This window comes from Lolium perenne, chromosome 4 (assembly GCF_019359855.2).
Source record: "Lolium perenne isolate Kyuss_39 chromosome 4, Kyuss_2.0, whole genome shotgun sequence".
Classification (NCBI taxonomy): domain Eukaryota; kingdom Viridiplantae; phylum Streptophyta; class Magnoliopsida; order Poales; family Poaceae; genus Lolium; species Lolium perenne.
Window position 1 is genome coordinate 247,944,744 of NC_067247.2, and position 16,578 is coordinate 247,961,321.

The 16,578-nt window shown below is 44.9% G+C and overlaps 2 protein-coding genes and 1 pseudogene across 2 annotated transcripts; 1 reads left to right on the plus strand and 2 right to left on the minus strand.

Annotated features, from left to right (window-relative positions):
• Window positions 1-1,478: 1,478 nt before the first annotated feature.
• On the plus strand, window positions 1,479-3,354 carry LOC127332346 (metacaspase-1). The gene is made up of 5 exons (XM_051358620.2): window positions 1,479-1,939; window positions 2,038-2,368; window positions 2,454-2,577; window positions 2,679-2,870; window positions 3,009-3,354. Exons 1-5 carry the CDS (start codon window positions 1,576-1,578, stop codon window positions 3,066-3,068), a joined length of 1,071 nt encoding a protein of 356 aa, XP_051214580.1. The 5' UTR covers window positions 1,479-1,575; the 3' UTR covers window positions 3,069-3,354.
• Window positions 3,355-3,711: 357 nt separating this feature from the next.
• On the minus strand, window positions 3,712-5,496 carry LOC127332347 (uncharacterized). The gene is made up of 4 exons (XM_051358621.2): window positions 4,642-5,496; window positions 4,482-4,549; window positions 4,248-4,392; window positions 3,712-3,973 (listed from the first exon to the last, which is right to left on the minus strand). Exons 1-4 carry the CDS (start codon window positions 5,413-5,415, stop codon window positions 3,956-3,958), a joined length of 1,005 nt encoding a protein of 334 aa, XP_051214581.1. The 5' UTR covers window positions 5,416-5,496; the 3' UTR covers window positions 3,712-3,955.
• A 1,588-nt stretch (window positions 5,497-7,084) lies between these two features.
• Window positions 7,085-14,604, minus strand: LOC127332345 (calmodulin-binding transcription activator 3-like; annotated as a pseudogene).
• Between the last annotated feature and the right edge of the window lie 1,974 nt (window positions 14,605-16,578).

The following is a 16,578-nucleotide window of genomic DNA, read 5'->3' on the forward strand; positions in this document are numbered from 1 at the left end:
TAAAATCCTTTGATGAGGTAAGTTTCCATCGAAATATATCATCACTGTCAAAACGTTGAACCCTCATAAGCCTTAGAACTAGATGAACCAGTCTATCTCATTTATTACTCGACAAGACCCTCCTAAACCTATATTTAAAGGGGTCGAGGCCATAACATGTGCCACTGTCACGTTAGGATGATTAACTATACGATATAAAGATGGGTATTGATCACAAAGAGGTTTATCACCTAGTCAGGAATCTTCCCAAAAACGAGTGTTCTGACCATTTCCTATCTCCATCGAACCTTTCATGAAAAAATTGGTTTTAACATTCATCAACCAATTCTAAAATGAAGTGTTCGTATGTTCTGCAAAAATCCGAGATAGGGTTCTTGATTTTGGATATTTATTTTGTAGGAGCTTTTGTCATACACCTTGTTCATTCATAAATTTAAAAAGCCATTTGCAAAATAAGTTTGTATTCTTTAATTCTAACACATTGACACTTAGACCATCTTGATCCTTAGGCCTACAAATGTTGTCCCATTTCGTGAGCCTGTATTTTTTCTGATGACCATCACTTTATTAAAAGAAACGGGATCTGGAAAAAATCTAGTATTTTCAAACTCCTACCGAAATCTCTAAGAAAGATAACATGAACCTCCTGATTTGATAAACAATCATTGTCAATATGCATGCAAACACCATCTTCTGGTGTCAATTATGACGAAAGAAAGAAACGATTTGGTTGGCCTGTCATTTCTGAAATATGCAACTTCATTTTCTAGAGGAAACAGCATACAACTTGTGCACTTGAATGGTACACGGATGTAGGCTAGCTATCATAACCTTGGATCTGGACAGACAAATATGTTGCTTTTCTAGTTTTATGGAATGTGTTTGTGCTTAAACTGAAAGCAAAACAACCAATGCATACCTTCTCCTTGTCTTTCTCTAGATTGACGGGTTCTTGAAAATGCTCGATAATTTTCTTGCACACCTCCTTGTCTTTCTCTAGATTGACCGTGCATCCTAGGGCTAACCTCGTTTTTTTTCCTTTAAAATGGAATGCTTCTTATGGTGCAAAGGCAAAGCTCGTGCCCGCTTGTCGACCAGACTAAGAAAATCAGTCTAACTGCAAGTCTGAAATTGGATTATGCTGTGGCACGGTTAGAGAATTTACTGCATTCAATTCCTCGAACGAAATACTCCTAGATAAGAAGAATCAAATAAAGAGTGGATATCATGAAAAAGAAAAGAATCACGTAAGCATTTCCACTTGTCGTTTGAAGTATATGCACGAGTACAGCATCATGAGCGCTGCCTTGAAAAAAGCAGAGATATACACGCCGAAATGTTTCATCCACAACAATATATGCCCATTTCCACTCCAATAAGTCGTCCGTGGGGGAATAACTGAACATGAAAAAAATCTTTTGTCACTGCGTGCGATGCTATCTTGTGTTGATTCCTGCGCTATATAAAGGGCTGTAGGAGCGAGGGGCAGAGGCAGAGCGCAAGCAATCAAAGTAAAGCTAGCAGTACGTAATATAGCGCTTAAAGCCTGCGAAGCCAGAACCCAGGTAGCCAGCCATGATGAACATGAACTACGGCGGCGGAAGCAGGGGTCCCGCGGCCATGGTGCGGTGCAGGCAATGCAGCTCGAGCATCACGGCGATGCCCGGCGCCCGTGCCGTCCAGTGCATGCAGTGCTCCTACGTGACCCGCGTCCCCGGTTGTGGCCGGCCGCGCGCCGGCATGCCGCTGGTGCCCCACATGCGCCCTACCCCGGCCTTCGGCGGCGGCCGCAGCAAGAAGCGCGCCGTGCTGATCGGCATCAAGTACACCGGCAGGCGCTCCAGCGAGCTGAGGGGCCCCATCAACGACGTCAAGTGCATGAGGTACCTGCTCACCGAGCACTTCGGCTTCCCCAACGACTGCGTCCTCATCCTCACCGGTATGTACTGTATATCGAACCCAAGAATCTATCCAACATCGAACGACCTTTGTTTCTGTCAGTGATCGATCGATGATCCTCGTTCGTTCGTGGTGCAGATGAGGAGAGGAACCCCTGCAGGCTGCCGACCAAGGACAACATCCGCATGGCGATGCACTGGCTGGTGCAGGGCTGCAGCTACGGGGACTCCCTGGTGTTCCAGTTCTCCGGCATGGGCGCGCAGGTCCCCGACGACGACGGCGACGAGCTGGACGGCATGGACGAGGCCCTCTGCCCCATGGACTCCTTCCACCAGGGCCCCATCCTGGACGACGAGATCAACGAGGCCATCGTCCGCCCGCTCGTGCACGGCGTCACGCTCCACGCCATCGTCGACGCCTGCCACAGCGCCACTGTCCTCGACCTCCCATACCAATGCGTTGTGTCCAAGTCAGTAGTTAACCTACATCCGGTCGTATGTATCTACATGATTTAATCAAAAGTTTAATCAACCATCCTCTGGTTCTTGCATCAGGAGCACCGGGTGCCTGAGGTGGAGGGACGAGCGCCCTATGACCGGCGCCTGGAAAGGCACCAGCGGAGGCAAGGCAGTGCTCATCAGTGGCAGCAGCAACGGCAAGAGGATGCCTACTAACGCGGTCAGTACTGTTTCTGAATTTCTCAGTCCGAGTTAAGAGGCAGTCTGTGTGTCTCCCTATTTGGTTTGTTTGACATGTTACCGACGCGTGCGTGCGTGCAGCTGCCTCAACCCTATGCCACCATTGGCGCCATGACGCACAGCTTCATCAGGTCACTGGAGTGCGAGCCCCGCACAACCTACGGCCGCCTGCTCTCCTCCATGAGGAGCATCATGCGCCAGGGCGGGAACTGCAACCTGCAAGGCCCCGTCGGGAGCTCCATCCACATGGTCACCAACTTCAGCGGCGTGGAGGTGAGTCACACTTTCTCTGATGGCTGGCGCGTGCCAGTCAAAGCTCTGATCTCTAATGGCGCAACCAGTTAGCAGTGTGCTAGTAACTGTGCCATGCCATGATACACATGATTGATCTCTAATTGCTTGATTTTGCAGGAGCCTCAGCTGTCCTCTGCTCACAAGTTCAACATCGACTGCGAGCCATTCTGCCTGTAGAACCAATGATCCTCAGTCGTCTCTGCAGGCTACTGCAACCGACTCCGATTACTACCTAATCGTCATCAACCGTTTCGAAATAATATAATCGATCACTGGGTATGATGCTTCCTGCTACTACTAGTACTGTATGTGCGATGTATCACCTGCCATGCCACCAAGAATGAGTCTTTTAAGGCTCTGAGGGCCTGCCTGCTTCTCCATGACTACTGTAACGTACCTCCCTGTAATAAGGCTGTTGTGTGTCATGACACATCCCCTGAAGTAAATCAAGTTCTATTATACATGCTGATTCTGTGCTTCATCTCCGAAAGAAAGATAAGATAAAAGCAGTGACCAAAATGGTGCGCGTGGGTATCACGCAGCCATGATGTGATGGGACTGGAACTGACGGTTTCCATATGTTCAGAACCCCAAAACTTTTCCTTCCACTTGACGAAATTTGGTTACAACAGAACACAGTAAAGGTTTGATTGCCTACTCGCCTAAGACGAGCCCCTCGGTTGGTGGTTACAAAGTGGGAGTGACTGAGAATCACGTGATGTCATCGATGTCTTGCAACTCATGACTAACATAAATCAAGAAGCAAATCCAAAAGGTCGAAAGCATTTTTCTCAGTTGCAACTCATAACTAGCACGATCATGAAGCAAATCCCATGATCTTTCTCAGTTGCAAAGCATCGATAGCACAAATAACAATGCAAAACAATGATCTGGGATGCGACTGAGAATTACTCAGAATTAGCAAAACCGTTACAAAATATCTTTCCCAGACCATGTAGTTACAGTCGTGCTTTTATATCAGCAGCACAAGAAACTGAAGAACCCATCGTAACAAAACTGTGCAGGCCTGTTAATTGGTTTCTACCACATGAAGATCTCCTCCACTAGTGAAGCTCCACCTCCTGATTTAATAAACAACTATCGTTAATGGTTTAAGAATTTTCATTATGCATGCAAAATTCCTTCTTCTGGTGTCAACTACTATGAGTTTATGACCAAGAGAAAACAACTTCTTGATGGGCCTGACAAATTCTGGAATGTACAACTTCATTTTCTAGAGGAAACAACATAAAACTTATGGAATTAATTGGTTTACAGATGTGAGCTACCTATTCCTTTTCTGGTTTTTGTGGAATGTGTTTGCACTCAAGTGAAAGCAAAACAACCAATGCATACCTTCTCCCCGCTTGACTCGTCGTCTTTCGAGACCGGTTCTCGCAAGTGCTGGATAATGTTCTTGCGCACCTCCTTATATTTCTCTAGATTGACTGCATGCCCTGCGTTCTTTACCACTACTAGCCGAGAATTCTCCCCGAGATGCCTGCTCAAAAATCAACATCGCAATGGTGTTTAGTACAACCAGCTGTGGTCGCTCAAACATTGCATCAGAGAAAATTCAGAGGGACATGCCTCTCCAATCTATGAGCCAGCTCCAATGGAAACACCTGATCTTTCTCACCCCAGATTATCAATGTTGGCTGCATATTAATCAGGATTCAAGAAAGAATTAGAATCTATATTTCTCACTTGACAAAATTATCATACGGGGTTCTTTGGAGTGAGAAATTACCTGTCTAATTTTCGGAAGATCTGAAAGCTTCCTGTCGTTGATGAGAGTGTGCAGCAGGTCAGTCTTTTCCTCGATATGATCCGAACCCAGGACGTTTATGTAGTCCTTGAGAAAAAGGGACGGCATGATGGGCGGCGGGCGGACGAAGGTGAGCCTCACGAGGCGCCGCACCTCGGCCGGCCGCCGCGGGATGAGCAGCTCGGCGGCCTCCCCGACGTCGGAGACGGGGAACAGCCCTCTGGAGAGATCGCTCTGCTCCAGGCACACGCCCGCGCACACCAGCACCGTCCGCTCCACCGCCTCCGGGTACATGGCGGCCATGCGGTACGCCACGAACCCGCCGTAGCTGACGCCCACCACCGCGAACCGCCGCACGCCCATGGCGTCCATGGCGGCCTTGACGGTCCGCGCCTGGAAGATCTCGGACCGGTCGGGGACGGGCGAGGAGGAGGCGCCGAAGAAGAGCAGGTCCGGGACGATGGGGTCCAGGCCGGCGGCGATGAGCTTGCGCAGGTACGGCGCCCACTGCCACGTGGCGGAGGCGCCGAAGCCGTGGAGGAGGAGCACCGCGCGTCGCCCGGGGCGCGGAGGGGCCCAGACGTGGACGGTGGTCCCGGGGCCTGCGGCGGACGGGAGGCGGATGGAGAATGGGCGGAGGCCGGCGGAGAGGAAGCGGCGCCGGAGGCAGCGGTCGCGCGCCGCCGTGAAGCTGAGGATGCACGACCGCCTCCGCCTGGCGGTGGGATGGGCCTCCTGGGCGGGGAGGGGAGCCATTGTCGGCGATCGCCGGGGCGAGAGGGCTCCGGCGACCGCTGCGGCGTGGGCTTGGGCGGGCGAGGATTCATGGCGGGGAGGAGGTTGTTTTAAATTGGAGTTGCTATTCCTGGTGGACCTTGAGCTTTGTTTGGTGGTGCTCCGCCATGGTCACGCTGCCACGTGGAGGAAGAACTAAGTTGGGAGAAAGCGATTCGACTGTTCATAATCTGGAGTAGTCTCAAATACTTTTGGATTGAAAATTTGTCAAATTCACGCCTTTCGATCTACTCCAAGATTCGTATTCCTTCAGGCAGTTTTGCTTAATTCAAGTTCAAGGTTGCTTATAAGATCGGTGTCACGCGTCGGACACCGTCTCGGTCCATTGAGTGTTCTTTTTTTTGCGGAAAAACACAATATATTTTTCAAAACCAGTTCTTACAAAAACATCCTTACAAGCAAAAAAATAAAACGTAAGTCTTTGAAGATTTGGGGCCCGGCGTAGCAAAGCTCGTGCCCGAGAAATCTTGAAAAAACCTAGACGCTTGTAGAAGCGGCGGTCAGAAATTTGTCAACGTAAACCCGACCAGAAGATGCTGACGACTAGTACTGAAAGGGCTAGGAACGGAGATGGGAGCTCCAAACTCGCAAGTTCCCCGAAAAAGTCGTACCTAGCGAAGGCGGAACTTGAGGACGCCAATACGCCGCGGCATCATCCCATCCACGGAATGCCTCAGCCGTAGACAGACACTTATCATTCACGCCGAATGCCAGACGATCGACTACAAACTCCATCCCGTCGATGCGAAAAACGCAGATTTGAGGCAGGCTGAAAGATTTGTAATTCTCATCACTGACGATGTCCCTATATCAGAAAAGAAGAACTCGAAGACCCTACGAGACCGGACATCCGATATGTGGTTTCCCCAACCTCCGGCCAGCGTGGCGGCACGGGAGGGCAGGAGAACCGCTGACAGCGCTGGGCAGCCAAGGGTAGGAGCTGATCGCCTGTGGATAACCTCTCGCAAGAGCTAACCCTAGAAAAACGTTTTGGGTGCATTGAGTGTTGACTAGCACCATGGTGATCGTCAAAGACAGATCGTATAATAGTCTTACAATGCCAGGGTCAACAACGATGTCATCATGTGATTTAAGAAAATAGATGTTGTCATGTTAAAATGGTGTAATCTCTGCCACATGCGGATGTCGGCAGTCGTATAGCAGTACTAGGGAGCTTTCCAGTCACGAGACCCCTGCCTTTTGTTTTGTTTTGTTTTTCAGATGTAGGTGACTCACTGATACTAAGGCTAAATTATATCAGAGTTGGAACAATGTCCAAGAGGGAGGAATACTGCAGGCAGGTTGCCACGCAACACTTCCCTGGTGATTAAGAATGGCTCAACCATACCACGTGGCTATACAGACGTGGTGAGCAACTCGAATATGAAGAAAACGGAAAAGAATGGCTAAACCAAGGTGCCATCAGCTCTCGCAGCTTAAATAAGAACCGGTTCAGATTCTACGAAGGAGAGGACTGGAACTTCCACCTGGGCTACTCAGGACCTCCAGTTGAGCAGCATCCAAACAAAAACTTCTGTAAAGAGTCTACAAAAAATCTACTACTGCTAATAATAATATTGTAATAACCAGTGTACTAAGTTACAGAATAAATAATAGCACATGGGCAGAGTTAAAGAATCCAAAAATGTTCTACTAGTAGTACTAATAATCAGTGCACTGAGTTACAGAACGAATAGGCACAATACCAGAGTCAAACGGTGAGCAGCTAACCGAACCACTAGCGAGAAACAATTTACAAAGCTAGTGTGGCCAAAAACTACAAGCTAGGCAGCAACCTGATCCTACTACCTTCAAAATATCACCAGATAACAGACATCTGCGCATCGTCTCTCGGGATCAAGTCCTCCAGCCCGGCCATGAAATCAGTACCGTCGGCTGCCTCGCTTAGCATCTCATCCTGCATCACCTGCTCAAGACCACCAGCATACGTGTCAGCACAATTATACCAGATACCCAACACGAGTGTAACCACTAACAGAAGGAAATCGTACATACCCTGGACTGTTGCATTTCAGCAACGCAAGTTGTGAGCCTCTGATACTGCTCCCTTGCTTCTGGATACTGAGCCATGGAGTGCACACGGGCAAGTGCTCTCTGCAGTCTGGCTTCGGCCTGCCTCTTACCATCCTGCAAGAAGTCGTATTCATCTTCTGCCTTTGCAGGTTGGATCTGCTGTGACGGGCCTTCTAGCTGATTCCCAGGTCGGATCCCACGCAAGCCAGGTCTCTTTCTCCTCCATCTCAGGATAACTTTCTCCATGATACCGACTGACCAAACGACTTTCCGGTAGTTTTTCCTCACTTGGTGTCCACGTACATGAGCCTAGAGATAAAACCAAAGATAGGATTAATATCATCCTTGAAAAGGACTGTTGAGATTTTCATAGTTGCCAAGTCAGTGAGTAGTGTCAACAACACACGACCGTATTAACTGCTGACAACTAGTGCAAGTGACACATTGCACATCTCATGGCATATATCTAACTTCGGACGGAGTAGGATATATAGTAACTTCTCTGTTATGTATGATTGAATGAATATAAAAACAGAAGTTTAGCATCAAGACTATTAGCTGGACCAAACACAACGAGGAAATAGATGCCTGTGTTTGTGAAGCATGCACAACCATCTCAAAGAACAACATTCTAGTTTGATTTTTTTTAAAGAATGTAGCATGCATCATGATCTCTGAGCCACACCACTATTTGCCATCAGAGGAAATGTATGGAATTAATAGCTAACAGATCCAAGAAAGAATCAAAAATTTGGACCAGTTTGATGAAATCATTTGAAACCCAATAGTCACAGAAATTCAGTGGGTATCCAGATAAATACAAAATATAGCTCTTGGTCACAAGAAATACCTGTAATTTGACAATTCTCTGGCGAATGATCATAAACTCCCTTCTCCCCTTCCAACCACGGAACTTGTTTTGGATACGAACTGCAGCAGAATGCAAATGTGTATCGTGTTGTCCCGGTTTGACATTTTTAAGAGAAACAAGTGAAAGTGTGTGTTCATCAGATAATCCACAATCGTCATCTCCATATTCCACAACCTTCTTTCTGTGGAATGACTCCACCCTGAATGCTTGAAATATCCTAGCTGCAGCTTGATGGGATTTACGGACAGCACTTAATGAACCTTGTAGTGATTCAGCATGAGAATCCTATACAGCAAGCTGGGAAGAATTGGTTTCATCGAGATTAACAACAACTGGTAATCCAGAAACTTCTTGCACGCTGCTATCCTTTGATTCCCTTATAGTAAGTTGTGACAGATGGCTTGTCAAAGCAGATTCTGCAAGAAAACCAGCAATGCCCTTGTGTCCATTTGCTGAGGCTAAGTCTGCTGGAGTTTTTCCAGAAGGAAATTCAGAATTGGGATCTGTTAATAGACCTGCTCCAGCTCCATTTGCCATAAGGATGCCAACTGACCGCTCTCTACAAAGAATATACAAATATGAGTTAAACATAACAGGAAAAAACTGCGATGCATTACACATGTTTTTACCATCCATTTACTTCGCTATTTTTTCTAGGAACCAGGTGCAAGTGGATGGGGATGGAAGAGAGATGGAGAGTATAATCAAAAAGTCCTAAAGTGATTCTACACCATAACCTACACTATTTGGAACAGCCATTAGTGGAATATGTTTGACAATACCTTCCACAGGATGCAGCCCAGTGAAGTGCAGTCCATCCATGAGCATCTCTAAAGTTCACATTGACACCAGCAACAATTATCGGTCTTATAGCCCAATCATAGCCCAGTGCAGCTACCAAATGAATTACACCCTGCCCTTCCTTGCACAGCACATTTGGACCCTTTCCGTCATCATTTATTTTATAGATAAGCCAATAGTGAAGCCTCTCTTTCACAGATTTCTTTGAAGTTTGGTCCCTTGTCACCAAAACTTCTTTCCCATCAGATAGTGATCCCTGGTCTGACCATTTCTCATCGAGCATCAAGGAATTAACAGCATTGATTAGCTCGTGTTTCTCATTCCCACTGCTCAAGAAAAGCAGCTGCTGGTCATCTGGCCCCAAGGAAAGAAGCTTCTCAAGACGAATATGCAGGTGCATTTCATTTACACCATTAGCTTGAGAGTATGAAGTCTCCATGTACTGGTAATCAGAATCTCTATACTCAAATTCTCGCACTTCACTACAAGCGACCCTGTTTGAGCAGGTCACATAGAAAGGAACTCTACCAGATCGATGTGCTGGCGCATAGCAGCGAAGGGTGCCATCTGTTAAAACCTCAGCTGGTACTTCAACATCCCCAAACATACACGACCACTTACAGTTTTCCACATGCTCCTTCTTTGCCAAGAATGTACCAGTAACTGAAACCTGCGTAATTAGTATAATTTAGCCACCAGAAAAAAAAAGGAAACTAGTACTCCCTCCGATCCATATTAATTGACTTCAATATGGATGTATCTAGAACTAAAATGTGTCTAGATACATCCATATTAGAGTCAATTAATATGAACCGGAGGGAGTACTACAAATTGCACAGTAAACTAACTAGAGTAGAATTATCATCATAAATATGCCTGAATTGAGAGAATAACAATAAGTAGGAAGATTAATTAACTTGCATACCTTTGTCTTTTGACCAATATACATGCAGCTTGGTGAAACATCCAGAATGCTGAATAACTGGTTTGGAGAAAGTGAAGGGCTCACTGCATAAGCATCTAGCTGTTCAGTTGGCATAATGGAACCATCAGCAACACTCCAGAAAGCATCGCAGTTGGATTTCATATCCAAATCAACCACCTGTGGAAGTTCTTTACTCATCCATTTTGAAAAGCTATCATGTTTCTTCAAACCAGCACACTCAGGCTTAAATAGGTCTAGTGATAACTGCTTCAATAGTGGATGTTTGATGCTTCCTTCAGTATATCTACTGAAATTGACCTGAAAATTTGGTACGAGTAAATTTTGGTAAATTAGGTCACAACCTTCTCAGATATCTATACCCACTAAAATAGAAAAAAATTATGCAGTCTTCTTCTAACCAGGGTCAATATATTGTTAAATATGCATTTTCCTTCATGGCATGTTATTGTGATGACTTTCCTTTTATTTAATAAATCTTGTTTTGCAATTTGCCCAATACTGACGTAACAGTTATTTAATATTGTAGGCAAGGATTAGCTTGGAAAAGGGTGATCTTAAAGTGATTACTGGGGTAAGATCTAAAGGGGTTGTGAAGTTCTTGTATGATATTCCCTTTGTTTCGCCATAGGATGCATTGGCCCACTATGCACATAGAGCAAGTAAACACTAAGTATATAAGAAGAGTTAATGACATATGATCATGCAAACCCTGTTAAATGGCATACAGCAGAGACTTGACCTCTCATGATAGAGGGTGTCAATGGACAAATATTTTGAAACGAGGACTCCTGAGGCCAAGGACAGATATGGTGAAAGAGATGGAGAATTTTGGTATCCACGTTCATGGGCCACTAACATGCAAAGCAAATCTGCAGATCCCTTGAGAAACTCAAGAGTAGGCAAGAGTACAAGACAATAATGAAGTACCTCAGATGATGGTATTGCTGCAAAACTCAATTCATCAGCTTCCTTCTGGCTGAGGTTGTTAGTGTACAGAGCATCAGATGTAAATGTCTCCAGACAAGAGTTATCCTCCAGATTATTAGCCTCTATGGAGGCAAATGAAGAATGAAATGTTGGCTCAGTGAACCCAGCGGAATAAGTGGAGGGCTCATCAAATGGCACTGAATCAAACATAGTTCTGGAAATATCTGTTACTACAGTGCGGTCATCAAACATTCTAGTTATGTCATGGTGAGTAAATGAATGGCTATCTAAATTTTCTGTTCTTGGCAGCATGTCACGATGATAACCTGAAATGTGCAAGAAAATGATTTAACATCCAGTATTAGCACAGAAACTCGAATGTTGAGCAGTTTATCTTACCTTGACTACTGCCGATAGTTGAAACAGAAGAGTATAGCATCCTATCCATCATCACCCCATCCAGAGGCTGCTGCATCTCAGTGAGAGGGTAGTATCTGGAGCTTGCTCGGCAATTATCTGCTGCACCGAATTTCGCTTTAGATACACTGAAAGAAGGTGCATAATTGAATATGCATCAGTAAATCTATACTTGGTGTAGATGATGCAGAACATAGATGGAAAAACAGCATACCTGATTCAGCATCTTCATACTCCGACATCTGTACACTTATTGGGCTATCAGCAGCCACCTGGTTCTGACTAGTGACAGAATTTGAACACGAGGGGCTGTCAGCATTTGACACCTGCATAATCTCTTCTTTCACACGATTGTAAGTTTGCTTGCCACCCTGCATGGGTAAAGATACACAAATAAATAACATAGAAGGAACTGTATGAAATAGGGTGGGGATGCAACACACGCACACCCCTAATCACAGAAATGTAAATATACTTATATTGACAATGCCAGGACACACTATTTTGATAATATATGACAAAATGACAGTTCATGGAAGGAAATAGGGCCTCTCTGATTCTAAGGATATTTGGAGGTTATTGATTAGGAATTTTTCATACGTGGGTATAATCTGCAGTACTGTATTATCACAATCAAATGAAGAGGGTGATATTAAGTGTGATGTAGCGTGAGATGGAACAAAAGCTGCATTGAGAACCATAGCTAGCCAATATTCTTGACCATGAAGAAGAGCACAAGCAAAAAAACAGACAAGAGAAGTTACTAGTGTACGAGTTGAATGTACCTTTATTTCAAGGTAGTGTACAAGAACAATGTGTGTAAAATCCCTGAAAAGTATGAGAGGTGACTTGATTATACAGCACAGACCTTCCTCTGGATACGAGGTCAACTGGAATTGCATCCGATAACAAAGAGGCGGTCATAATGCAACATTGAGCACTTACTCTTCCAGCAGCCAGTAGGTTCTTCTTTGAAAATTCTCATTTTCCTCCCCATGGGCATAGTAGCAGTGTAGTACATCAATGCTGCCAGCCTAAAATAACAAGGTTCGGCTTTAGCGGACAAGTAAAGATACAAAAGAAATAGAGCTAAGAAAACTAGAGGGACATCAATAAGAAAACTACAATAGCTAGGGATTCCAATTCAGCACACAGGAAGGAAGTAATCTTCTGTTCTCAGTGCGTGACAGTGTTCACACTTCGCTTCATCCTTATCACCTGTTGTACCAAAGTTGGGAAATCCTTTCTTTTTCCTTGTGCATGACTAGTAGGGTATGCACGGACTCGTGTGACTGACTACAAGAATTTTTTCCACTTGGATGGTATACAACTTGTATTTGGATGGATTGCTGATTGCTCAGGTCTACATATATTTAGAAGTGCAACCGCCAACTCATCAGCAACTTGACAAGTATGGCTAACATGTTGGGTTACTTCAGTCTACAAGTAAACACGACAACACAAGATTGCCAGTAATCAGGATGTAAACAGCACCAAATGGTAACCACCATTCATGCAAACTTCCAAAGAGTGGTTTCTCATAAATAAAAATACAAAAATAACAAACATTTACTTACTTTGAGTTTCTCGTGAGCTTCTTTAATAGTCTTCCCATCCTTTTTCTTCCTCCAGTTGTGTCCATCCTTTCTGAAGTACCTCAATATCTTGCGATCAAAGAGATAAACAGAACCACCTACAAGAGCGACGACGCGAAAGTTAAGCACAAGAAATAGGGAAATACTAGCTTTGACCAAACAAAAGTAAGGGAGCTTTGCACAAGAGGGTTGCATGGTTAACTGTAAATCATTCAGGGATTTTGCGTTTCAGGTGTAGTGCATGGATTATTTGCGTATACTATTGGCCATGAAATTTGGCTCCTGTTTAATAATTGTACATCAAGGTTTTAGCTCCAGTTCCCAACATGGAAGCACTTGCCGTGCCATCACACCTCACAAAATTCAAGCAACTATTGCAGTCGTACCACAAGCTATAAAAACAGCTGCTGTATTTGTACCACAAGATATAACCCCCCCCCCCCCCCCCCGTGTACTTTTTTTTAACAAGCCCTAGTGTACATGTACCACAAGATAAATAGAACACTGGCCACTGCACCAACACAACAAGGTAATTATTGTTTTGGTCAATAAACATCGCTCACATGCTACATGCCAAAAGTCAACAGTTGTACATCAGTGTTCAGGAGTTACAGCATCACAGTAATAAAAACCAGTAAAATAGAACATAAAAGTAAGGCGCATACTCATAGGCCTATTTGGTGGCTCGGGCGTAATGGAGAAGGACTTGTAGTTTGAGAGTATCCCGCAGATTTCGGTGGGACGCAGCCACCGATTGCGAGCCTCCAGTAGCGTCTGCGAAATATCTGCGAGTAAACAAAATGGATATTAGGCATCCACATCCGCCTGCCTCGCTCACATGTTTTGTCCAGACATTGCGTACAGTCGTCGTTCCTTGTGTTCCTGGAGTTGAATAGCATTGTTTTGTCCGTTGTGAATAATTGGACTGAAAAGTCAGCATACTACAGACGCAGGGGAAAAAAATCTAGAGTGGAGCACCTAATCTAGCTCGAGATTGTGGGAGGTTGGTCAGGGACGGAAATCATCAAACACGAAAGGGCAAACGATAGATTCCGTGGTACGAATTGCAGAAACTGACGGCATGATGTTCGCAGGACCTTAACGTGTACGAGTGGAACACCGCACTACTCGCAGTGGAATGGGATCATCAGGCATCTAAAACGGACCCCAAAACCCGCAGTAGATTGACATCCGGCATCTAAAACGAACCCCAAAACCTCTTTAGAACACCATAAAAATACAGACCGCAATTTCAGCGTCGAACTACCTGGGGGGTGGGTGGACATGAGGAACTTGCGAGCCTCCGCCATGTGGACCGCGCGAACAATCAGGGGGTCTCTACGCCGTCCTCCGTCTCCGGCTGGTTCTCCGCTGGGCGGTGGTCGGAGGCGGGCTTAAATCGGCGGAGGGAGGGATCGGGGTTCGGGGGGAGTAGTAGGTGGTTTTGGAGCGAAGATTCGGGGAAGCGTCGACGAAGGGCGGGGGCGCCCGGCGCCGTCGCGTTGGACGAATTAATCTAGCCTGCTGCAGACTGCAGTGTTGTGCGGAAGCGAGCGAGTGACGAGGGGAGCGAGTGCGAGAGGGAGAGCCGGAGGAAAAGTAAAGGCTGGTGCCGGGTGTCGTGGCGCGGAGGGGGAATGACGGGGGTGCCCCTGGAGCGGACGGACGGAGACAGTGGGAGCCCACGGGGTGAGTGATGCGCGTTTGTCGTCGCTACTGTTTGGACGCTTGACTTTTGTGCCAGCGCCCTTTGCCGATCTGGGGTAGAGTTTCCCTTTTCATGCTCCGTCATTCATTGATGGGCTTGTCTTCTCTCAAATAGAAGGATGATGATAAGTTTTTTTCTGACTTGGATGATGATAAGTTTTGCATGATGGTAGATTTATTTGTGAGGTGTGCTTGTATCTGGGAATACGTATGAGTGATCATTTCTTCTGGAGTAGTTTTCCTATAGAAATCATCAACTCTTGGGTTTTGCCCTTGGCTGGCTCGTCTTTGTGGTTCATGTATGGGAAAACATATCAACACGTCATCACAAAAGAAAAGTGTGAGGAAGGGTCCACTCCTAAGACATAGAGTATTTACACATGACCACTTCTTGTTGTTCCCCTATGTAAATCACCAACTCTTTTGATTAACTTTAGCTCCCTCATTTCTTGTGGTTCATATATGTAAAATTGTATGAACACCTTGCAAAATATGTGTAACATTACATGACTAATTGATGTTGTATAATGCGTATAATTTACCTAGCCATGGTGTGTTCCTGTTTTCTATCCTGGTACAACATGGATATCCGAGGTCCAACTACTTTTTTTTAATGATACCAGGTAAGGTACTTTTATATGGACGGTACTCTATCACTCTATGGAAGCATCATGGCTTGACCTCTCATTTCTTTATTTCTCATGTCGTCTTGTTTACTTTTCCTACATTTATCACCTTATCGGGTATCTTCAACCCATCGCATCATGTTCCTCCTCTCGCAGCATGGCTGTAGTTTGTTGGAAATTTGTCGTGTCCACTATTGTCCACACTTGTTATCAAATAAATGCACACTAGTGCCTCAAACAGGACACCAAGCCCAAAGGATGTTGGTATTATCCACTTATACTCGTCGTCATCGACCCTCGTAAGTTAATTTCTTGTCGTCCTTCCTCCTTCTCCCTCTTTCTCATCAATGTGCATGCATCTCACATGTCTCCCTATTAGGCAACAAGGCAGTGTCTCTCATCTCACTCCATCGCTCATTATTTCTCTACATCTAGATTAGACAAGGGACAAGGGTCTATTTCCAAGATATATATACACTTGTTTTCGCGGTTGATATATGAAAATTCGTATCAACACCTTGCAAAAAATGTAACATTACATGACGGTTACTTAGATTTTCCCACCATTAATGGTGTATTATGAGTATAATTTAGCTGATCATGGTGTTTTTTGGTTTTCCATCCGGATACAACATAGATATATAAAGTCCAACTATATATTTTTTACCGATACCAAATAAGGTATATTTTTATATGGACAATAGTAGAGTGAGACTGTGCTGTCGTAAGCATCATGGCTTGACCTCTCATCCATTTCTTTTTGGTTGATGCCTCGTTGACTTTCCCTACCTTGTTACCTTCTCTCCTATGACCTCACCCCCTCATGTTAATCCTCTCGCAGCACGATTGTAGTTTGTCGTAACTTGGCCATATCCACCATTGACCATACCTTTTATCAATGAAATGTGTGTTGGTGCCTCGATGGCTCGATTAGGCCACCATTTAATCGCAGAGGACGTTGGTATACCCTTTTATACTCTTCACCGCTGAAAGATTGAAACTCATACTCCCACTATACCGATTTATTATGTATTACACATTTTAAAATAAACTTTAACTAGTAATTTAGCCAACAAAATGTCAGTTATATGTCACAAAAATATGTCATTGGATTCATATTTTAAAGATGTTTCAAATGATGTAATTTTGGTGATATATAACTAATATTTTGTTTGCTAAATTATTAGTTAATATTTAACT

Bases quoted from the DNA above. Each gene is read 5' to 3' on its own strand.
- LOC127332347 (XM_051358621.2), bottom strand. From the start codon at position 5,415: ATGGCTCCCCTCCCCGCCCAGGAGGCCCATCCCACCGCCAGGCGGAGG. The intron at 4,550-4,641 runs GTAATTTCTCAC...ATTAATATGCAG, and splicing joins ATCTTCCGAAAATTAGACAG to CCAACATTGATAATCTGGGG. The intron at 4,393-4,481 runs GCATGTCCCTCT...ATTTTTGAGCAG, and splicing joins CTGGCTCATAGATTGGAGAG to GCATCTCGGGGAGAATTCTC.
- LOC127332346 (XM_051358620.2), top strand. From the start codon at position 1,576: ATGATGAACATGAACTACGGCGGCGGAAGCAGGGGTCCCGCGGCCATG. The intron at 2,369-2,453 runs GTCAGTAGTTAA...TTCTTGCATCAG, and splicing joins TACCAATGCGTTGTGTCCAA to GAGCACCGGGTGCCTGAGGT. The intron at 2,871-3,008 runs GTGAGTCACACT...TTGATTTTGCAG, and splicing joins CCAACTTCAGCGGCGTGGAG to GAGCCTCAGCTGTCCTCTGC.